The 24,475-nt window shown below is 32.8% G+C and overlaps 1 protein-coding gene across 4 annotated transcripts; it reads right to left on the bottom strand.

Moving 5' to 3' along the window:
- Positions 1-74: 74 nt before the first annotated feature.
- Positions 75-23,257, bottom strand: spir (spire type actin nucleation factor). 4 transcript variants are annotated; one of them, XM_076414433.1, is made up of 14 exons: positions 22,862-23,257; positions 14,581-14,753; positions 14,427-14,525; positions 14,163-14,372; positions 9,757-9,937; positions 3,896-4,024; positions 3,703-3,839; positions 3,521-3,622; positions 3,239-3,428; positions 3,049-3,186; positions 2,828-2,990; positions 2,636-2,768; positions 1,437-1,522; positions 75-1,358 (listed from the first exon to the last, which is right to left on the bottom strand). In XM_076414433.1, exons 1-14 carry the CDS (start codon positions 23,122-23,124, stop codon positions 1,224-1,226), a joined length of 2,139 nt encoding a protein of 712 aa, XP_076270548.1. In that variant the 5' UTR covers positions 23,125-23,257; the 3' UTR covers positions 75-1,223. The 4 variants fall into 4 exon arrangements, with proteins under 4 accessions (XP_076270548.1, XP_076270549.1, XP_076270546.1 ...); XM_076414434.1 differs by having other exon boundaries at positions 3,239-3,416; positions 22,862-23,256; XM_076414431.1 differs by having other exon boundaries at positions 9,757-9,949; positions 22,862-23,255.
- Positions 23,258-24,475: the final 1,218 nt, after the last annotated feature.

Here is a 24,475-nt window from a genome sequence, read left to right as displayed (position 1 = left end):
AATGTATTTCAGAAAGTAAAGATTATTTTTAAATATATTCAAATAAGTGTTATTCTGGAATAAGACAATTTTAAACACAGCATATTTTATTTTTATATATATCATAATTTTATAGGAAGAAATATAACAAAATTACAGTTATGAAAATAAAATACTATATTTACCTTATAATTCCCTATTACTGAAATTATAATTTTATAGTTCTGAATAAACATGTACTAATTTGCAACAAGTAGGAAAAATACTATCACTACTGAGTTCTTTTCAATATCATTTGATCTATTAGGTTTAATAAGGGGGTTTAAGATTAGTTACTTTGATTCAATGCACTTTGTAAAATAGAATTTGAACATTTTGAGCTTAAAGTACCATGTTTAATTCTAATTTCAATATAATTTAAAAGTGAACCAAAGATATACAATATCCAACACAAAATATTAAATAATTTTTGTTTCATATTTCATGAGGTGCAATTTATATTGTAACATCATGTATAAAATAACTGCAACTGGAAAAACATCATATATAAATAAGTAAAATAAATAAGAATTTACATAACTACATAAAAGTCACCGTATAAAATGAATTAGATTCTTAAAAATAATTGTACAAAAGTTTAGTAATTTTAAATAAGTTCTTATATGACTAGCGAAATCATAGAATAAACTGTTTGCTTTAAAGTGGCTTGCATTCTATTTGTTTCACCACTTTAGATAAAACATATTCGTTATTCCGTTTGAAAGTATTTCTTGCAGTTAACGCTTACTTAGCTACGTAAAATTGGCTTTAAATACAAATAATAAACGTTGATGGATTTATATTGGGCAACACATTTTACTGGAAACTGTATTAAGATATACTGATATAGTTGCCAACAGTTTTTAAATTGCACTATTTTTTACCTATGTTATCACATAAAAGTCTTTGGCCCATAAAACAACATTGGCTATAAACTAATAACTAAAGTACTAAACTAAAGCAGTGTATATGCTTTTGTTAAAATAACAAACTCGCGCTAAGCTTTAAAAACGAAAATGGAGAAGAAACATTTTTTCTCTTAAAAAGATATGTTTCTGACGAATTAAGAATTGTTTATAGTTTTTAAATTGAAATCAATATTTTAATGTTGACCTAGATGATTTGTACATCTCAGTTCAACAGAATATCAATTAAAGTATTTCAATTAGTGCCTCAAATCAAAACGATTATCACATTAAATTTATTCAAAACACAGGTGAAAGATTGAGAGTTAAACTTTGTAGCGTTTTGTTTCTGATTGCAGATCGATTGGCCCTGGCCGACTTAATAATCTGCAATACCATAATCTTGCAATCTAAACAGACAACCATCTGTGAACCCTAAAATACATATATAAATGTAAGTGCAACTTTCACTATTCTTAATGTTAATATTATTACCACTCAAAATGAACCTACCTTCAAACGATCAACAACACGAGATGCCTTTCCAACTGCCGAGGAGTTGCGAAATTTTGACAAGTTACTAGAGCTTTGCATTGAACCTGATTTAAATAATAAAATGAAAGATGTAAAAATCACAAATTAATATCACAGCATTTTTATATGTGCAAAAATTGTAAAATGTTAATATCATGATCATCAATCTTTAGCCCATGTACTTTTCAACCAACATACTGATGTTGATGCCGTAAGATTTCGAAGATTTTCCATCGAGCCTCGCCATCGGCAATCAGCTGCAATTGTTCTGGTTTCAAACATATCATCATCATCCTCAATCCATATGCAAGTACGCTGTTGTGGGTGTTGTTTGAATATGGTCTCGCTACTGTTGACGATCCGCAATGATTCTGGCTTTGACCAGAGTTAGCTTTCTATTTTTCAGATTATGCTTTATGATCTTAACTTTTGCCAAGAATGGCAATCTAAAAAATCGATTTCGTTACAGAAGCTTATGAGGAATTTGTAAACATTCGAAAGCCATGGCAAAACCATCGTAATCTGAGTCTCTAGATTTGTCTCTCCATTACATTTTTAATACGGTTTAGAAACTTAGAATTTTCTTTAAACATCGAATTTTAAATATTAAAAGAAGTCAGAGTGTAATATTCATCCAAGTCTTGGAGCAAAACAGAAATACTGACAAGACAAGCATCCAGAAAAGTCTGATTTCCTCATGCACCATTTTACAAAAGCGAAAGTTTCTGAAATTGGACCCATTCGGCTTATTATTTTATTGTTCTTTATTACTAATACCATGCAGTTGAAATCCTATATTGCTATAACCAAAAGCTATCCTCATTCTGATAAAATAGCTAATGGTTAATACTTTGGTATCTTTTTCATTTAGTCTCAGGTCATATAGGTCTACAATGCCAACTATATATAGAGTAAAAAACTAATATATATATGTATATATATATATATATATATTATAATATTGCTCTATGGTTGTCATAATTAAATTAAATTTCTGGCATATCTACATCTCCTTGGTGAACACCCGCTCAGATCATAAATAAATCCAATATGTTGTCTGGCATTCGTACATAAGAGGGATGATTCATTAGATTAGATTGATTAATGTATATTACTCCCATAGTAAAATGTCGAAAATAAATAATAAATTACATAATAAGTAAATATTACATTATTACCTGGATCGCTAATAGCGCTTGTCTCCATCATTGAACTGTTAGGAGACTTGCTAACATCAGGGCTGCTTTCTTTAGAATGACCTCCTATTGAATCCATACTGGCTTTGTTCATTAACGATCTAGACAGTGAGTCCTAAATAGTTAGAAAACAAAAACAAATAAAAGCCCATTACACAAATAATCAGGATTTACTTTGGATTCGTCCTCTGGTGTGCACATAATACTTGGGCTAAGTAAAACTACAGGAACGCTGCTGAAGTGCTCCATAGGAATGTTCATTTTCGAGCAACATCTTGAGCATACTGTACGTTTACAAAGAGTACATCGTTGGCCCCAAGGCCCAAATATACCAAAACTGAAAGTGATAAATCATGTGTCATTGAAGCATTTCGTTTACTGTACGGAAATCTTACCGAGTTTTTAAGCATAAAAAACACACTTTTCTACTTTCTACGTCGTGTCTAACACGTCCTTCGGTTGGTAATGCCTCAACCTCGGCTTTAGTAAGTACCGTCCTAATATGTACAATTTCGGATAATGTGAGGGAAAGTCTAAAAAATGGAAATTATGTTTCATTATACACATTAGTGTCGTTCGATTTACCTGTCATCTAGAGAAATTGTTTCCTGCCAACTTTGCGAACTAGTGAGTTCATCCTGTAAAGCTCTAGCTACTTCTGGTTCCATTGGCATTGTTTCTGATTCAGTACTGTTACATGATTGTCTAGACCCTGGTCTCGATTGCGGGACTGAGTAACATCCTACAGTTGTTTCAGTCACACCTGAAATATTTTCTATTCAATCATAATAACATGTTCTATAACATAATCTTTTAAGCATATTAACAATGCATAATTAATTATTTGAAATGTACGTGCATATATACCTAAAGTATTTCTTCTTTTATTTAAATTGCAGGCCTGTGTGGCTAAATCATAAACATCTAAAGTACTGTCGCATATTTCCTGATATTCTGAAGACCATAGACCTGTAACGAGGCGAACCTTTAATACCGTTAGTTTTAACTTGATGAAGGTGTAAATGCCATTTTATACTTTTACGTTATACCTGGTTCGCTAGAATCTGGCGTATCTACGGTTGGTTCGTCATCGTCATCCTCAAACTGTGAAAAATCTACTTTGATTAGTTTTCTACCTGTGGGTTTTGGAAGATCCTTTTCTACGCTATTATATCGGTGACAAGTCCTGTTGAACGTTATAGATCATTAATATCATCATTATTAACACTATTATATGTTTACCTTGGCACTGGAACTGGCTTGAGCTTTCGCCCTTTCTTTATAGAGAGCAGCAGTTGTTCTCTTGGTGTTAGCGTTTTGGATTGTGGAGGTAATTTTCGATCGGAGACCTTCTTCAATGGAGGTCGTGATCTACAGCGAATACAAATCGTTACTAATTTTATATGAAGTGTTCCCGTAAGCAGAAAGCAAGAAAAATCTTAAAAAGCTTAGAAAAGAAGTAAAAAGAACATTTGCTATCCAATGTTATGATTACCTCATTCATTATATTTTTAAATGATACTTTTTGTACTATTGAGAGTTTACTTAGTAACTGATGTTATATATAAATTATGCTTAAATGTATACTACAGATTTTTTTATTGCTCTTCGCGAGTCGATTCTGCCCTATTGACAATAGGTATTAATAGGTACTTCATTAAGCAATCTTCTGTATAAAATATTATCTTAATTAATTAGTCTTATTATAAAGTCTACATATGTCCAGTAATCAGATCAGGTGGTGTTAAACGTTTTAGTCTACGCACTTCACTATCACGTCGCATATTTAGCTGATTAGTGAGTACATTGGGATGCACTGACACTCTTTCGAAGTACTTCACACAAACTCGTTATAGGTTCTAGACGAATATCGCGTTGTATCACTTTATTTGAAATATAGTACGGAGCATCAACAATGGCACGCAACCCCTTATTTTGGAACCGTTGAATGGATATATTAGATTTGCTAGCAGTACCCCATAGATGGATTCCATATGACCAAATAGGCTTGAGTATAGACTCATACAGCAATACCTTGTTGGTTTAATGATAACTTGGATTTACGCCCGATAAGCCAATACATTTGATATAATTTAAGTCCAAGTTGTTTCCGTTTAGAGAGTATGTATTTTTTCCAGGTTAGGCGTCGATCTAAGTGTCTACCAAGACATTTTACATGCTCTGCTTGGGGGAGTTGATGATGATTGATATTCACTGGTGGACATGTTCTTCTACGCAGGGTAAACGTTACATGCGTGGATTTTGGTTCATTGGCTATAATACGCTATGTCTTCAACCATAATTGTACTTGCTCCAGGTTTATTGATGCTGTGACTGGATCTTCATGGGATGCTAAGATTGCTGTGTCGTCTGCATATGTTGCTACAGTAGTTATTTTTGTGGTGGGCAGATCGGCCGTATACGGAAGATACAGTACTCAGTACACTACATTGCGGAACTCCTGAATATATGGGATTTAATTGGGTATGTTCATCGCCTTGATTTACAATAAAATTTCTATTAGTGAGTTAAGATTTTAGTAAATGATAGTCCGAATGAGTGAGAAGTTTCTTTAGTTTAACCTGCAAGCCCGTATGACATAATTTGTCAAAAACCTGAGATATGTCTAGAAAAGCAGCTGAACTATATCTTTTGGAATTTAGGTCAGTGTTTATTTTGTTTACTAGTCTATGCAGTTGTTCTATGGTCCCATGCTTATAACGTGATGTTATAGTAATAGAAAGAAGGAAAATTATTTTCTTTTTTCTATTATATAGTTTAGCTTCTTTATGTATAATTTCTCGAACACTTTCGAGATTATCGGTAATAAACTTATTTATATATACTTCTATAGGTCGGTAGGAGGTTACATCTTCTGGTATTTTTCCTGGTTTAAGAATCATAATATTTTAGCTACTTTCCAGATACTAGGGAAGTAATTAATTCGTAGCATAGCATTAAATATAAATGTTAATAGTTTTATATCCTTTTCTGATAGTTCTTTTAAAGTCATAACCAGGAGCTTTTTTAATATTAATCTCTCTCATTATTGTTTGTTTAACTTTTTGACCGTTAATTTCTCGTGCGGCAATTCCATTTGAAATGGCGAATCTAGAAAGCTAGCTTAGACTGGAAAGGTTTAAAAACGTTTCGAGAAAATGTCGACCTTTTCTTTATTGCTTCTAGCCCAATTATTTTCGTTTGTTTTAATAGGTGGGTTATGCTGCCGGGATCTCCTAAGCTTTTTTGTTGCTTTCCACAACGAATAGTCTGTAGCCTCAATTGGTGTCAAGTTTTCTTGGTATTCTTGAATGCCTTGGTTTTGTTCATTTTGGATTAGTTCTTTTAGCTCTTTTATTGCCCTATTAATTTTTCTTTTATTCTCTTCAGTCCTTTGCTGTTGCCAATTCCGTCGTTACTTTCTTTTTTCTACTATCTTTTTCTGTATTGTACATGATGTATGTGTATTTTTATTCGAAATGTTTCACTGTTAGAAGTCGCGGAATATGCTGCCTCCTGTATATTTTTTTGTAAGGTTTATTGTTGCTATTTCTATATCTATTTCAGTTTGTAATGGTAAGTTTAGAGAGATGTTTCGGTCTAAGTTTTCTCTAAATGAGGGCCAGTTAGTTCTATGATTGCTCAGAGAAGGGAGTTTATTTTTTATGGTAATTTTTGAAGAAATTGTTACTATTATCGGTGAATGATCAGAAGACAGGTCGAAACATGATTCTGCATGACACTTTTTTGTATCAATATTTTTTGTAATACAGAAATCTATAGTATCTGGTTTTTTATTTTTGTCAGAAGGCCAATATGTTGGTTCACCAGTAGATATATGTTGTAAATTATCTGTCTTTATTGCTTTTAGTGGTTCTCTACCTTTTGAGGTTATTATTCTTGAAACCCACATTAAATGTTTTGCATTGTAATCTCCTCCGGCTATAAATCTATTACCTAGCGTACTGAAAAATTCTTGAAAGTGTTCTGCCTTGTTGTTATGTTTGGATGGGCAATAAATCGCAGACATTGTTAATGGTCCATGGACTTCCTCTATAGTTATACTGGTGGTTTGTAGGTAGTCTTTGCGGAATTTTTCTTTTTCGAAATGCTTTATGTCATCTCGAATGATAATGGCTGTACCTCCATGTGCTTTATCATCAGGGTGATTTGTATGATAAAGTTTATATTTGGGAATTTTCAAATAATGTTTGTTCGTAAAATGTGTTTCGGAAATCATCATAACGTCAATATTTTGTTCAGTTACGAACATTTTTCGTTCCCTGTCGTGTTGTTGGAGCCCATTGGCATTCCAGACGGCAATTTTGTATCTATTGGTTTCAGGCATTAGGCAAGTTTACTGACGACGGTTGTGAGTAGACCAAGCATCGTACTCATTTGATCCATTAGTTTGGCCATCATGTTTTCTAATTTAGAAATGTTGCTGCTAGTTTCAGTAGGTTGTGATGTGGTTTCTCGATTTTGTGGTGTACCATTTTCAACCATAACATGGGCATAAGTTATGTCTGGTGGGTAGACTGGTAGGTGTGGATTGTTTTTGTTGCTGTTGATGCCTTTTTTCTCTTAAGGCAGGATATAGTTTCTGCTGTAGTTGCTTGTGAACTGCGCAACCCTTGTAGTTCGCTGGATGATTTCCGTTACAGTTAGCACATTTTACTTTTTCATCGCTAACTTTACGAGTACAATCTCCTGTTTTGTGCTCTCCTGCACATTTTACGCATCTATATGATTTGCGACAGTAAGTCTTTGGGTGCCCGTGCGCTTGACACCTCGTGCATTGTGGTATAATTCTTTTTATATGTGGTGGTTCGCATTTAATAATATTATTTTCCAATTTGGTGATTTCATACACCGCCTTATTATTTCCATTAGGTTTTATATCGACATAGAACATAGGCAGAGGTTTTTTTGTCGTGCGATGTCGTATATTGTGAACATTTACGACCTCGTGGCCTTTTTCAGCTAGTGCTACCTAGATGGTGTTAAAGTCCGTCCCGTGATGTAATCCTTTTAACACGGATTTTGGCCTGAATGCATGGTATTGGGTGTTTTTTTCATCTAATTCTTTTACTAGAACTTTAAAATATTCCGCTTCGAACAATTGGATTTTAATTGTTTCATAGCTCACTGTTTTAATTGTGTAGTTCGTAGTAATTGTTTTCAATAGGTCATGGATGTGTTCTATTACTCCTACCTTATAGACTGTTATTGGTGATGGTTTGGAAACATCTTTTTCAGGGCTTGGTTGTATATTCTCTTCAATTTCTTCCGACAGGTTGCTAAAGCTGTTTTTTGTTTTCTATTGGTTTCTGTAGCCAATAGTCACTGATCCTTGTTTGTTTCCTCGCGATTTCTTCTTCTGGGTTTCTCAATCGTTTTTTGTTAATGATTGTAGTCCATTCTGTTTGTGGGGTTTGCGTTATTGCTGATTGTTCTAATCTTATATCATAGTGTGCAGGTGATATAGTTGAATCGCTATGGTTTGCCATTTTTATATTGTTAGTATTTTATTTTTTTTTTCAAAGGATAAAAAAATAAAATAAATACATTGTTTATTTCACGCACTTTTTCACATTTTTCACTCACGTATTATTTCTTGCACTAGTTATTGACCAAAAATACTATAAATGAATTTCAAAAGGACTGTTGTAAAATAAGGGAAAATAATTTTAAAATATTAATAAAAATGAGATGCAGTCTTTTTGTCTGGTCACGTAAACACGTATTCACTACACTTTTGTGTATATAAATTAAATATATCTTAAATAACCGTAATAAAATACTGTTTTTTTTTAAAGAAAGGTATCTTTCTAGAGCTTGGAGCGTATTGAAAATATGTCTTCACCCTACGAAGGTTGGAACCGAACTACCTACAGAATTTGATTCAATATATACATTTTTTTAAAAACATTTTTGAATATTCAAAGTGAAATTTTTAAATTAAAAATTTTACTTAACTAACTATTTACTCAGTCACTCCTATTTATAAAAAATAAGTTTTTTTCTTGTTTGGACTCCAAATTTTAGAGAAGTATACTCCCCAACATCGCTTATGCCTGAAGAATTACACTGATTTTCTATCCATCCTGTTTGATCACTTGTAAGCTATAATTTCACGCAGGTGCTGTGCTCCCTTTTTCCTGTGGTCACCTCTTGCATTGTAACTATGTCGTTTTTATCGTTTACCTATTAGATTTTTTAAGAACGCCTTAGAGCTGTTTTTACCAAGTTTTGTTTTATCTAGGTGATGCACTGACTTCTACTAGATCTTTAAATCTGTACCGTATACAATCTAGCAATATTCTATCGTTTTTAACAAAATGGAACTAAAGTATAAATATATTAATGCTTATATGACTGCAAATATATAATAATAACAGGGTGATTAGCCTCAGGGGCTTTCATATATAGTTTATATTGTATAATACAATACATTTCTAACTTTTATCATAAATATATATTTTATATTTTTTATCTATAACAGGAAGTTGTATATTAAATTAAATAAATCGGTTCACCATTAGGTCAAAAACAAGTCATATGTTATTTTAAAGCTTTTTATGCCTTTCCACAAGATTGTATTTGTTGTAAGCAACTTAACATATTAAGTGAAATAGCCACTTAAGGATTATTTTAAGGATTTAACAGGATGAAATTGCGGGGTGAAATAAATATTTACAGTAAGTGAGGTCTAAATAGTTAATCCCTTTGATATCAAAACTAAATATAGAAAGTAAACTCGATCCTATATCTAATCTGTTACAAAATTCGTAATCATGATTAATTACTTATTAAATTGTTAGGGATCTATAAAAAAATACACTGAGTTAAACCTATATGCAACAATATTTAATTAAAATAACAGAAAAGAAACAAACAAAAAATAAATAAATAAATAAAAGAAATCACCGTCACCAACAAGCACAAGGTACAAGGTCGAAACACAAGGCTATGAGAGGTTAGGTAACCAAAAGGGAAAACGGAGGAAACTAAAAGCGTTAGATTACCTGAAAAATACAGCAATCATATAAACGGTTAATTACGGGGAGAAGGAGGTTCTTTGGGACAACACCAGCACTGACCTGATAAAATCTAGGATGATGGCGTGGGCGTCCTTTGATACTCGGCTCGGTATGTCGCCGTTCACCATGATCTTCCGTAAATTGTATCGGCAGTTTCGAATGTCCTTCATCAGGATCTCGTAGGGCGTTAGTTCGTACTCGATCGGTGCTTTGCTGTAGTTGACTTTCTTCAGCTTTACCCCTAGAACGAAGACTATTTGGTTTTCGCCGGTTAGATCACGACACACACTACATATATTGAACGATTGTAAGAGGAAAGGTCTGAAAATAATTATTAAGTAATATGCCACGGGCCCAACAAGTAGACTGTCTTTGCTTTGTTTGTGTTAATGAATAAGCAAATAAAAATATAACACTTAACACTGTTACAGTTAAAATGACATCGGCGATATAATGGTGATCAAAAGATAGTAAGGTTAGAAATATGAAATAAAATCGAAGTGGGTTATTTATTTTATCACACTATTTAGATTTCTTCAAAGTAATTTCACTTATATATACAATGCTCAATTTACTCCATGGTTTTTCCAGTTTCCGAAAGAGTTGATTTCTGTAATAGCGTTGAATTCGGTTTTGGTTTTCTCAATCGACTAAAATGTCCTTGTAGCGATCCTTTAAGTTTAGAGAATAGTCAAAAACGATTGGGGAATAATACAAGCTGGATTTTTGATGAAAAAAGTGGAATGGACCAAAGCTGTGTAAGAAGGCGAACTGTCGTCATAAAAAACGAGAAGTTAATAGGCGAACAGACAAATTATACTCCTTGTTGTTATTGTTGTTAGCCTCGTCAGATCATAATAAACAACACTACGGTTTTCATGTTTTACTGTTTTATTTTGACACAATAGTATTGGTGGAGACTTCCCTGAGCCACTGAGCATTATTCTGACGATGATTTATTTTGTTTTTTATTTGTGGTAATTTAAGAATTAAATATTCCCGAATATTTCTTATACACTTACTTTGTTTGGTAGGCTATTAAGTTCTGGTATCTATTTTGATTAACGATATTTATTGCTGAAAATGCGAAGTATTAATGTAAACATCTGTTAAACATCCCAAACTAACTCTTAAATGTCACGGTTTTGTAAAGCGTAAAGTCATAGGTTAGTCCAGGAAATGCTTCTACATCGATACCGAATATTCTTGGCCATGAAGTATTTTTGTGCATACGATGGGATAAACAAAGTATAGTATATTGCAAGTTGCTAAGATCGAATGAAACTGTTACTACAAATGATTAATTGACGTAATTTGAAAAAAACTGAACAATGTGTTGTTGTCAAAAGGATCAAGCGCAAAGTCTGCTGAAAGACCCACTGTAGCAGCTCGAATGGAAAGTCCTGCTGAACCCAGCGCACTTGCCAGACCTGATGACTTCCAATTGTCATTTGTTCTTATCAATGCGGCACAGCTTGAATATATATGTATATATTCTTCACAATAAAGGCTATTTTAATGTGAAAAACTATCAGAATACATGTTAACAAATAATGTTTAATATATAGACATATTATACAGCAACATTTTTGTGTTACTAGTTAAGGAAATTATTATTCAAAAAAGTCCAAAAAAGTAAGTTTCAAAAAAACTTCTAATTTGCAAAAACAACAAAAAAAAATATAATGAATAAGCCACACTAAGTGTAAAATAATATTTTTAAATATGTTATAGTCTTTCTAAGTGCGTTACATCCATTTACTTATCTAATATCCAAAATAAACGCGAATAAACGCTAAAAATAGCAATATTAGTGATGAAATACCAAACATAGTTACATTGAACTTTAGTATACGACATATATAGCAGAATTTGGTTAGTAGCTATTAATAGATGTGTGACTTAATTTTCAAAATAACGAACTTAATTTTGTAAAAATATTGTCTGTTGTTTTCTATGACTTTGTGCCATCTCTCAGGTAACACACATGCTGTTGCCAAAAAAACTTGCAGGCTTCGGATGCTACTATTCAGGCGTCTTGCTTTAACGGGAACAAGTGGTACTCAAATGAGCCCAAGTAAATATGCCGCAATGCCCTCTTTATTGAGCATGTTCTCAAGATTACGGGAGTGCAGGCGTGTGACGGAAGAAAGGATATTTCCTTCAGCAGCTAGATTAGGTACAAATCAGTGTTTTTAGACATTGCGAAAGCCTTCATTAACTTCTGGCAGGAAGGATTACACTCAAAACTAATTAAATCTAGAACACCCTTCGATCTGGAAACATTAACTAATTCCTACTTGAAGAACTGGTCTTTTCATAGTAATATTAACGAAGAACTTTCAACCAAGCAGATTTCAAGAAGGAACCAACAATTAGAGTCCTGCAAGGCTCATCTCTAATAGCAGTTATTTCTGTATTTATATGGATGACGTCTCAATGAGGAATGAGATGAAGACACCTGTATTCGTCGACGTACCTTCCACTATTCAGCTGCATCTCTAGTAAAATATAAACCTACTGGTTTGTCAAGAACACATTAATCTACAGAGAAACCGATACTTCACAGGTGTTCGTATTCATACGTTGACACACAAATGATGGAATTGTGAACTAGTGTTAGATTGGAAATTAACAGCTTAGTTATTGACTGGAATAGTGAGTGGCTCAGAATGTGAGTGAGTGAATGAAATTTTCTGAATGTGGGATTATACTGCTAACAATACCAAGACAGAGTAATGAGAGTGGAAACAACTAAAGGTGAGTATATAATTAATATAGAATAACTGTAAAAAATCGTGTTGCAGTGAAAGATTTATGTCAATAGATATATGTGTAATTAATACTAACAGTCTTGCAAATATGGTAAATACATCAGGGAGAATGCACAGACTTAGTCCAATTTTATCAATGAAATTATACACAGATAGTAACAGAAGAAATTAAAGAGAAATACAGTGATATCAAAACTATTTGACAAGGAAACAAGAACTAAATATAAAAAGGTAAATATGTTTTCTAATGAAAATAAATTACAGATGTACAATTATTAAGTGGATTAAGTCTCCAGAAGACACAATAGGTGGTTTAGAAAAGAGTTCAATGTAAAGATAATAAAACAACTCTATCCTACAAACTATTATGGCTGTTTAATTAACTGTAGTTTAAGGCCTCCGATAATATATGCGTTAAATATATTATAATTTTAAAATATATTTTGTTTCATTATTTTATTTATATTAGAATGTTGTGATATATCAAAGCTAAAATGAATTAAAATGAGTAAAATATCAAAGTTAAATGCGGCAAAATTGCGACGTTTTCACGTAAATTAGTGTAAATTGAAATGGCGTGAGTTTACTACTATTTTGGATAGAATATACGTTGGGTTATAGTTAATATATATAGAACCGACTGAATGAAATTGTTTCTATAGGTGCTGCTGGCTATTGTATTATACAAATTGATTTCCATGCCTTAGAAGAATATTTTCTGGTTGGAATTCGTACGGAATGCAGCGTTGAATGTGCTGTTAATCAGTTACTCCATTCTACTACTCTAAGAGGTGTGAAGCTTTGCGTCTGATTCGTTCAAAACTACAGAATAGTGTGAAAATATTTCCATCTTTTCCATGTTTTTACGCTATAGGTTATTCAATAAATTTCATGTCTGATAAGACGATGAAGACATTATATAATAGACTAGTACTGTAAAGTAATACTTTCGATCAATTGTTTTTTTTTTGATTGAAGACCTTAGTCATCCAATTTTTTTTCATCAAGACAGCACATCCTCTCATGTAGCTCAAAAAACCATCTACAGGTATGAATTGTTGCTCCTACTCGACATATTTATGACTGCTATATCTTTTGGCAGATCGGACAATGAGATTATATTGAATAAAAATTATTTCAAATCAGAAAATAATGTTTTCTTATTAAACGACAACACTTATTGAACAAACTTATATGCAATTATATGCATATATATATTATGTTTGTATCGTATATATATTTCTGATATATTATAATATTTGTTATAATATATTGAATGAAATTCACAAAAGTGTATAGAAGTGATTGAAAATAAGACACATACCAATGAAAATGAAACTAACCTTATATGCAGAGAATCCACGTGATGGACCATTGATTGATGCTAATAGATATCAACTTCTTATGACCAGACCAGACCTCAGAGCTTAGTGGAGATAAATAATTAGATATATTTTATAAAAATGTGAAAACGTCGTCTAAGAAATGTGTAATGGCTGGCATGACATAAAATGCCCTTTAAAGCGCACTGTCATAAAATCGACGAATGAACGAAGCACAAATAAAGAAAAACACAGCACACACCACTATGACAACAATGCAAGTAGTAATCAATATATTTTAAAATGTTGTTGGTTTTCAGACAGTTCCAATACAGACGAAACAAACAAGCCCGTCAACAAAATAGCTCACCTGTTCTTAATTCTCCCATAACTTGGACCCAAAATTTTGCCCAATCTACAAATTTTAACTCGTCCAAGTTGTTGGTGGTAGAACTGGACGGTAGGCTAATAGTGCCCTGCGCTACCTTCTCCAGAAACGTCGACAATTCTATAGCTTCCGCAACTAGAGCTCGCACCACCGCCTTATAATGAGCTTCAACTTGAGTTTTGGTTAGTGTGCCTGCAATCACCTATTATATATTACCTATCGAAAGCTTTAGGTAAATACGTTTACCTAGATGAGCTTCACATCTTCTTATCACCTCGCCTAAGTTGATTCGAGTAGATCTTGAAGCCCCAGCTTCGAACTGTTCCTCTGAATCTCTTTCGATGCCTGTGGAAGGAAGGCAATTATTATATCGGGAAGGAGCGGTACTGAAAAGTTTTACCTTCATCGTCGGTTTCGTGAAGACTTAGGGTGCTGTTCATGTCGTCCGATATCATGTCGCTGATCAACTCTTCGAGCTCATTACTTATGATCACCTCTTCGCCCTCGCTAAATTCATGATCAAGGGTCGCGTAAATCACCACCCCTATGCCGGCAACTACATCTTTCTCAGACCTTGAAATATAGGATAATAATAGAACACGAGCAAATAGACAGAAAAAGCAACATCCGTTGCTTTCAATTAAATTAATAGGATCGTTTTAAAAACATGATTTAAAAAAATTATGGTTCTTAATAAGATATAGGTTTTCCTAGATTAAAATTTTATTAAATGCTTGCGATTTTGGGTAGGAATACAGATACCATAAGATTTGGCAGTAATAACAAATCACACAATAAGTTCCGAGCCTGACGTATTGCCTCGTTGTAATTTTCCTAAACCTAACCTAGCAGTCTTAACCTTCTTGCGAAATGTCAACATTTCAAGACGATTAGGTGTTTAGCTTAAAATTTGCAGTGGTTTTAGCGAAACAAAATTTGTTATTTTCAAAATAATGCACGTGATATAGGGGCTCGATAAAATACAAGCCTTGCCTAAATTCAATTACAAACTACAAAATACTATCTAGCTTGTATTAAAAATATGAAAATATCAAATATGTTTAAGTCGTATATTTGAAATAAAAATTAGAAAATATAGCATTTTAGCAATTTTAGGGGGTGTTGGGGGTTGATGACTACCCTATTCCCAAAAACTATAAAATCAACATCTTTAGTAGTACTGTTATTGCTGTTACTTTTAGTCAAAAGTTGCTAACATCGAATAACAGTACTAATAAAGATGTTGATTTTATAGTTTTAGTTTATATATATATATATATATATATATATATATATATATATATATATATATATATATATATATATATATATATATATACTATATGAGTGCGCTGGGTGCTTTAGAACTTCCCATTCGAGTTGCTACATTACACGTGGCCGAGGATTACCTTGCGTCTGTTACTTTCTATTGCTGGTCTTTTTGCAACAAAACCTTCAATTTATTGAACTGTCAATGGAGCAACAACTTCATTTGGTCTTAGCAGTTCGTAACACACTATACCTTGCTAATCCCATCGTATGCACAGCAATAATTGGGCGAGAATATTTAGCTTCGGTATCGATGTAGATAGTTCTCCTGGGATAACTAATAACTTTTTGCACTTGGGGTTGTTGCATTAGATCTACTTTTTATCGCAACCCATAATAGTCACTTCTTTTATTCCCTAGTAAACGATGAAACGGCGATGTTGAAACGATTCGAAATGGAATTCAATTCATCAACTACTAAGCTAACTGACATTTTTTGAAAATTTGAGTTGGACTTTCATCTAATAAGTCATGTAATTCATTGTCCTCGAGCTATTTTGGTCCTCTAAGCTATTATTGGTCAACTACATCAGCATAACCATTTTTTAAATCATTGGAACCAAAAACTGAAAATTGGAATATGATGAATATGACGGACCAGTATCACTTTAAGTTTATATAAAGATTTCTTGAAATTAAACAACAACAATAATGAGTGTCGAAAATGTAATTTTGACCGTTCCATAATTAGTCTCTGTATACAGTGAATAACTCAATAATACTAAGTTTCACAAATAAGTATAGCCGATCAAAATACATGCAATCGTCTAATACTATTAAAGCTCTTCTTGTTTACACAGCCGTCTGATTTTAGGCTGGATATGGCATTTTATCCAATTATCCAGCTCCATCCTAGAGCCTGAGATAATTGGAGATATCGTCCTAATTGTACGCTGTTTCCAACGGTGTCGCTTTTTACAACTGACCGATGTTGATTTTGGCGATTCCGAGGGCTCTTAGATTTTGCTCCAGGTCTTTGAGGACGAGGCCTAATGCTTATATTATTATATGCATTGCTAAAGCTTTTTTCTCCCTATTTCATTATAATACCAACTTCGGTTTGGACACTTTTGACGAATATTATTATTATTATTATTATTATTATATCCTTGCAGGATATTATTGTAAAATCCTGAGATACCATCTTGTTGGCAAAACGATGTATGGTGCATATATTCTGCAGCAGTTGTGTTATTTTTCCTTTGGTTGTGCATTTGTTTATTACAAATTCCATGGCAATGCCACTGCTGAATACTCTTATTGCATTTAGTAATAGTTCGATTTTTTGTAGTGGCTTGCGATTTTGGTCGATATTTTTGACACTTGTATATTATCGTAATGTTATTTGTGATTTTTGTAAGAGGAACTAAAGTTATGATAACGATTAAAGCTGACAGACAACGTGTCACCTAGAAATATTCTCCTCCTAGTGTATTGCCAATATCTTCACCGTTAATAGTCCACTTTGTATACCGATTTATCATTGCCGTTTTGACAATTTTTAATGATTTAAGTTCGTCTTTCACATTTTGAAGTTCCTAACACCATCTTATATATAAGCAACTCACCTTTTAAACATTTGTTTCTTAATTTTGGATTTACTTATGATATTTTTTGACGTTTCAAAATTTATGTAAAACTTGAATTAAATGGTAAGCAGGGTAGGGTTAGGTGTGGAATAGCCCTTAACAGTTTTTATCCAATTTTTCCATGATCATTTTGCTTAGAGGGGAATATGAACACCATGCATATTGCATATTGGCAACATTGCTTTCATGTAAATCAGGAGACTCGTACGTATTGCTCAGTTTACATGCCAAGTCTTGTACGGCAATGACAGAATACATAAAACATGGTAAAACCTCATTAGCGAAGAGGAATAGTAGGTGAAACCCAAAGTTGATTGACAGAAAGCGGGACAAACATTAAAAAGTGACAAGATAACATAAAACAACCGCAGGAAAAGTAACAGCACAACTCAAAAATAACCTGAGTAATACAGTTTCGACAAGAACAGTACTGCGGGAGCTCCACAAAGCTAAGACTTATGGAAGTCCAACGAGCTTTATGATTCCTATAGTCAAGCAACGGGGTGGTTACGTTATGGTTTGGGTGGTGTTTTCATAGACAATAGATTGTTTTATTATATTGTTAACCTTAAGCTGGTAAGATCCTTAAGCTGTCTCTTTAACTCCTGGATTTTACCATAATAAGAGCACAGCAATAATTTTGATATATATAATAAATTTTTGATATATATAATTTTTTGTTGCTAAGCATTGCTTTTTGGTATGTTTTCTCCATTCTGACTTATATTGATTGAACTGTTTTAATTATCCGTTCCATAATTTTCACAATAACATTGTAGTAATAATTATATCTTGTCTCAATACATTTTTGTGTTTAACAAGTAAGTAAAATATTAACAAACATAGACTTTCAACTGTGCTGCTTTGCTTTGAATATCTGGGAACAAAAAGATAGAAACTTTAACACATCTTATTTGAATTGATAGCACTAAATATATATGAAATAGGGGAAAAAGCTATAGACAATTTTGGTTATATTTTGCCATGAGATATGTTATGTTTTTAATTAGCTTGCAGCCGTTATTTATTTATTTTATTTTTCATTATTTTTTATTTATATACATTATATGTTCATTATATACTTATATTTCAGCTTTTTGATATTGTATAATATTTGTTTTTATATGGAATTTTATATTAATAAATGTGACGTCAGAGGTTAGTCACGTGATGCGTATGAAATCGACCAATGAAATGTTCTCCTAATAACATATTTTTATTACAGTTGCCTGTAATGAAATTCAGCGAACTGACGTTCACAGTGTCTTCCTGCTAAGATCACGAAAAACAATTCTGAAACTACATGTATTAAGTTAACACTCTATATATTACTCTATGATGTGTCAGAAAGTATTTGAATTTTTTCATGAACTGTATGATATAGATATTATTAACGTTAGGCAGAAAGCAATGCCCAACGAGCTTTCAGTTATTGTGTCAAGCTAAGTTTGAAAGCAAGGAAATTTTGGTGCGAATAATTGTAGAGAGATTTTTGTTCACAACACCGAACTTCATCTTAGACATTGCTTGGATAGTAATATTTGAACGGCGTGATATTTAATGACCAGTGAGTTTAGCACCAACAATCAATTACATCCCTTAAATCCACATTTTCACCATCTTTTATTCGAAATTTGCAATGTGTGGGAACCTTGGAAAGATTTTAAATGAAAATTAATCATATCAATAACGTTTTTGTGCTGGGAGAAAAGAGGAAAAACTGTGGAAAACCTAATATAATACGGTGTTATTGATTGTTATTTTTATGTATTCACAATTTCGAAACGCCCCTCATTTATTGGCTTTTTGTCGGGACATGACTGATAAACAAAAAATAAGTAGATCAAAGTCGCACTAATCGGCCGCTACGCGTGAACAACACAACAATTAACCTCCGAAACCTTAAACGAATCAACCGGAGGCCTTGACTTTAAATTTATCCTGGAGATAGAGCTCGTTAATTTCATGGTTCATAATTATATTTGTAAACATACAATGTACAGGAACAGGTGTGGACGATCAATGACCGAAAATTATTTGGAATATAGATAATTCGTCCGCGGGCGGTGACTCAGTTTATTCAGTTTGTAATGCATCGACTCCTGTGGCGTTCAGTGGACGAATAATGGCACCGGCAACGTTGCATGCCAGTTGGTAACGTTGGTAGTTCACCCTTCATCATGTGATTCACACAGGGTTGGGCAGTATTTGAATTATTTGTGATTATAATACGTAATTGAAATACACATACGTATATTTGGTATTTTTAATTAAATTACTTCTTAAAAACGTAATTTGTAATTAGCATTTCAAATAACTGACGCTGAGGTATTTGGTAGTTAGTTTTTTTTTGTTCTGGCCTAAAACCAGGCGGTGGAATGCATGACACATACCTGGTCGCGGAGACTTGCCCTGGAGTGACAAGTTGGACCGGGTTATGTGCGACTGCCTTTGGGCTTACCAATACACTAAGCTCAAACCGCCTCACAGTTGACCCCTGTGGATCGCTACTGCTACTGCATTAAATTTGGGGATATGGCACCCGCTGATCGGGCAGCCGTTATTGGGCACGAGGACCTGGCGATTCTATTGATTCGCGAACTTGAGTTAACACACGACTGGATACTGTCGTATGGGGGCAAAAGTTATGACTGCAGCGACGGATGAGGTCGTTTCAGCTTGGAAAAGCGGTGGTAAGCTCCCAACATGTCGACCAGCTCGCGAACAAGCGCGTTTTCAGAAGAACTTGAGCTGAGTTGTTGTTTGTGGAATGATTGAGATATGAAGTGCTTGATTTCTGGAGCGTCAGTTTCCCTATGAATTTGATTATTTCTGACAAACCATGGAGCGTTTAAGATTCTCCTGAGGAGTTTATTTTGGAAAACTTGAAGCCGTTTGACCTGGTTGGGTGTAACAAACTTGAAGTAGACATTAGATCCGTAGAGGAGTACGGACCGAATTAACACTTTGTAAAATAAGCATTTGATGGAGATGGGAAGTCTGCTAGAATGGCAGATCAGAGAAGATAGCAGGTTTGCTATCCCCGAACCTTTTTGGATTTGAGAATGCCAACCGAAACGTCGGTCAAAGTGGAGACCTAGGTACGTGACGTTATCCAGCCAAGGAATTATTGCGGTGTCGATCTTAAGTTGCGAGACGCGCAGTGCGTAACGCTTCTTATGAAAAATGATTGTTGGTAGTTAGTATTTCAAATACTTATGGCTTATTAATGAGTGCGCTCTGCAGAAAATAACATCTCATCAGCTCGAAAGCTTTTGTATGCAAAATGGCAACCGCTAAATATGTCAAAGTTGACAACATAGTACCTGTACTGTATGTTAAATAGTATGCCAAGAAAACAGATAATTAGACGTCACTGTTTTCAACTTTTGACTTGTTTTAATTACTAAGCCCAGAGTAGCGAAGGTATTTAATTGGTTCATTTCGTTTCTTTGGTGCGTTTGTAGTTTATTTATTTTGGGCACTATATTCAGTGTGCCTTACAGCGGAAAGACTTAAGGTTTTTATACGGTTCAATATTGAAATAATTAGTCTTTAATATAAAATTAGTCAACAGTACAATATACTGAATATCCGGAATTAATCCCCTTCCGAAAGAAGCTATGGAAACGGGAGATACTTTTTTATTCTTGGATCAACTATTTGATACTTGCAACTCCACTAAAATATTCGCTCCTGAACACAAACCCTTTAAGAGAAGATTAACTGCATATGTTCAATATACGAGGAATTTTGGTGTAAAGCCATTCATTATTTAAATAGTGCACACAAAAACAAATGTGTTAAAGTGCCATCAATTAAAAATGTAATAAAAACCTTGGGGAGGTTCATTCCTTTAAAGAATAATATTATGGCACTTTAGATAATTTACTTCTTTTCTAACGGGGGGTGCGTTACCAAGAGTTGTTCCAGATGTTCCTATACGAATAAACAAAATTTGATGTTGTACCGCAGTATATTTTTTATTATTATATAATGGGAGTGAATTAAACAAAGACGTATGCTTTCCCAACCAAAGTTGCAAGACAATATCTCATGTTCCAGAGTCAAACAAACGAACAACAAATTTGTTTCATTATACTGCTAGTAGGTATTTAGATGGTATTGCCACTAAACAAATATGAAAAAAGGAAAAAACCGAAGAGAAAATTTTGAATTGTATTTACCATTTACCATGTATTATGATTATATATACAATGATATGTAATTCACATTATATTTATATTTTATAGATATATTTATTTTTATATTTTTGTTTTAATGTTTTTTTTCAGAAATTAAATTGTTGATTTATATACATTTCATTGGTCAATAAAACTTTACGTCAGGGCTGTCACTTACCGCCCCGGTGTGGCAAACTTGATCAAAAACCAATGAAATGTCTTCACATTAAAATGTTTTCCTCGCAGGTGGCTATAACGGAGATTAAAACTGACCAATCAAATTACTTGATTATAACCCCATCTAGATATTGGACGTAGCGAAAATTTTCTTTAGAGACCCCTATTGAACCTATTACTCTATATTCATAGTTACAAAAAGTTATTTTCACTTAGCTTCTGTGAAGTAATTCAATTTATTAGTATGAATGTTATGATGGACGATACAATTCATTCATGGACTGTATACGTTAATTTTAATTGGAGGAAAACCACCCTCAAACTATCATCATTATAAAATGCGTTGATTGCCAGAAATTATCGCAACAAATGAGAAGAAATCAAAATCTCGCAATTCATGCCTTATTTTTCTACTGTATTGTTTCTTATTCATTCTTACTGTAGTTTGTATTTTATATTTCAAATACACGACTTAGAAATATTTTGTGTTTTAAATACATGCGAGATAGTATTTTGTTATTTGTAGTTTAACTAAAGCAAATCATGTATTTTGCCCAGCTCTGCTAATTATTAACGTTAGTACTTCACCCTTCATCATGAGATTCACATAAATCATAGAAACGTTTGTGTAAGCGTAATAATAAATAATTCTATTCATTATTTTTATTATCCCATCACAAAGGGTGAATTTATTCGCAATAGCGGCTTTCTATATTACACCATTGTTTCTAAGAACAAAGGGATTAATTAAACTGGATGAGTCGCAACAATTATACAAATCTAGTAAAAAACTATATTATAATATGTAACCCTATGCAAATAATGGATAAGCCAGAATCAAGATGAATTATTTTAAATAGAACTTATATCATATAATTTAGTCATCTATCATGATTAATATATTTTTATAACAACAAATATGAATCTCTAATTACAAGTTAGAAAACACGAGTATCTGATTTACAGTCATCTTCTTTCAGAACTGATAATAGGTTTTTTTAAATGTTATGTTTTGTTTAAATTTCAAGAAGCAATTATTGTATATTCTGTATAATAATAACGCATATGATCTTATCTCTTAATGAATAATATTTAAATTTTAAAATAACTAAAAATTCCATGTAGCAAAACAATTTAAAAGTTTAAATATATGCATGATTCAATGATGAAACAAAATATGACACGTTTGTGTAAAATTAAACTACTATAAATTTACGGCATTAATTTCATAATAAAGTACTTGTTTTGGATCAGTTGTTGTGATATCGACTTTTCCATAAACATTTTAATAACGATATAATTCTGAATAGATCTGAGGATTAGTTTAAATTTTTTAATGGATTTTTTCTAATTATACTCCATAACACTACATAAAGAGAATTATATTTTCTAATCTACATACCGTAATAATTCTCTGGGTTTATCCCTTGCTAGGCTCGTATTTTCGTGTACTGATCCATCAGTTTTCAGGAAAACATGCTGCACTTCCGTAATATTGTGAATATGGTGGTTTTTCGTCGATAGGGAGTCGAAAAAATATTTGCAAAGCTGATAACATAAAGCCCAGGCGTGTTCTTCCTTAACGCAAGAATTGAACGAGTTCAAAATATCACCCAAACACACACTGCCATCGGAATTCACATTGCATTTCGATTTTTGGGACATTGTTTTGCTTTTTCACTTCGAATTTTGATACTTTGACATTTTGCTTAACCTAAAATGATCGACCCAGTACACACACAGTAAAACGCCGACAACAACTAACTCTTTTTACATAATGGCTCATTAAACAGCTTATTCAATTGCCGGTTTTCATTCAGCTACGACAAACTTCATTACAATTTACAATGCAATAAAAAATACACAAATATGTATTACGCTTCTGTACTCGTATTAAAACTCGCAGAGAACTGACCTAGAAATACGACTATCGATTGGTTGGGAGAGCATGCGTCTTTGTTTAATTCGCTCCCATTGGTTTAATTCTCGTGGGCGGCTTAAAGAATACAATTCTATAAGTTCCGAACTATATTGAACAAATATATTATCATGCATATATTTTAGTATCATTCGTTAATTTGTATGTACGTTTTATTCAAATACATGATTTTCTATACATTTAATAAAATTGTTATTGGATAAAGTTATAAATAATTGTGTATGTTGTGTTGCATATAATGTATATTTATTGATTGCCCAGCAACAGGTGTAAAAAACCTTTTTAATGAATAATGAACTTCCTTTTCCCTTTTGATATATTTTAGGGTTAAAACGAATATAAAAAATATTGAAATTTTGTGTTGTCATTTGACGGTTGCCATAGAAACGATAATTAACTCTTTCTTATAATGTTGGGTTTTGCGCAAGCGTTCTGTTTTGTACCCTACCTCAACTTTACGTGTTTTATGTTTTTAGTAGTCGATAAAATAGCATTTTCTAGTGCCTTTTCTACTGTATTTACGGTTTTTATTATTTAGGGACCAAGGTTTTCGATTTTATATAGATATATGTGCTTTTCGGGTGTTTTTTAGTTTCGTCGTTCCGTTATCTCCTTTTTAAGATGATGTTTACAGATCGGGTAAGTCAATTTGATTTGTTATATCCAAGAGGGATTTTAATTGAGAGCCTGTGGCGGTTTTCAATCATTGTAAGTATATTTGTTGGCGGATATGCCATATGATCTACTGACAGTTCAGGTTTAATGTCAACATTTTATGTAAGGTGTATTTTTATTATTATTTATTGTGTGTTTTTTACGATTTTACTACTTACTACTGTTACTATACTATAAAAATCATATCAATATAATCAATTTACAAGACAATGCACTCATGTTTATACAAATATGGTAAATGGTAAGGTTTATATTTTATCATGAAAGTCATTTTGTCTTAAGTATAAGTCCGTTCTGTTATACAATTTTAGAGCGTCCCCATTTCGTTACATCCCCCATTAACCCATTTCTACCGTACGAATCCCATCTATTTGTCACCGCCGACAGCAAATTCTCATCTCA

This window comes from Rhynchophorus ferrugineus, unplaced genomic scaffold (genome assembly GCF_030347505.1).
Source record: "Rhynchophorus ferrugineus isolate W39M unplaced genomic scaffold, kcgeb_rfMv2 rfM9, whole genome shotgun sequence".
Taxonomy (NCBI): domain Eukaryota; kingdom Metazoa; phylum Arthropoda; class Insecta; order Coleoptera; family Curculionidae; genus Rhynchophorus; species Rhynchophorus ferrugineus.
This window is presented reverse-complemented; position numbering and strand designations above follow the sequence as displayed.

Excerpts from the sequence above, each read along its gene's own strand:
- spir (XM_076414431.1), bottom strand. The coding sequence starts at position 23,124 with ATGTCCCAAAAATCGAAATGCAATGTGAATTCCGATGGCAGTGTGTGT. Across the intron at positions 14,754-22,861 it reads AAACCCAGAGAATTATTACG|GTCTGAGAAAGATGTAGTTG; the intron begins GTATGTAGATTA and ends CTATATTTCAAG. Across the intron at positions 3,429-3,520 it reads TAAAAGAAGAAATACTTTAG|AAAATATTTCAGGTGTGACT; the intron begins GTATATATGCAC and ends ATGATTGAATAG.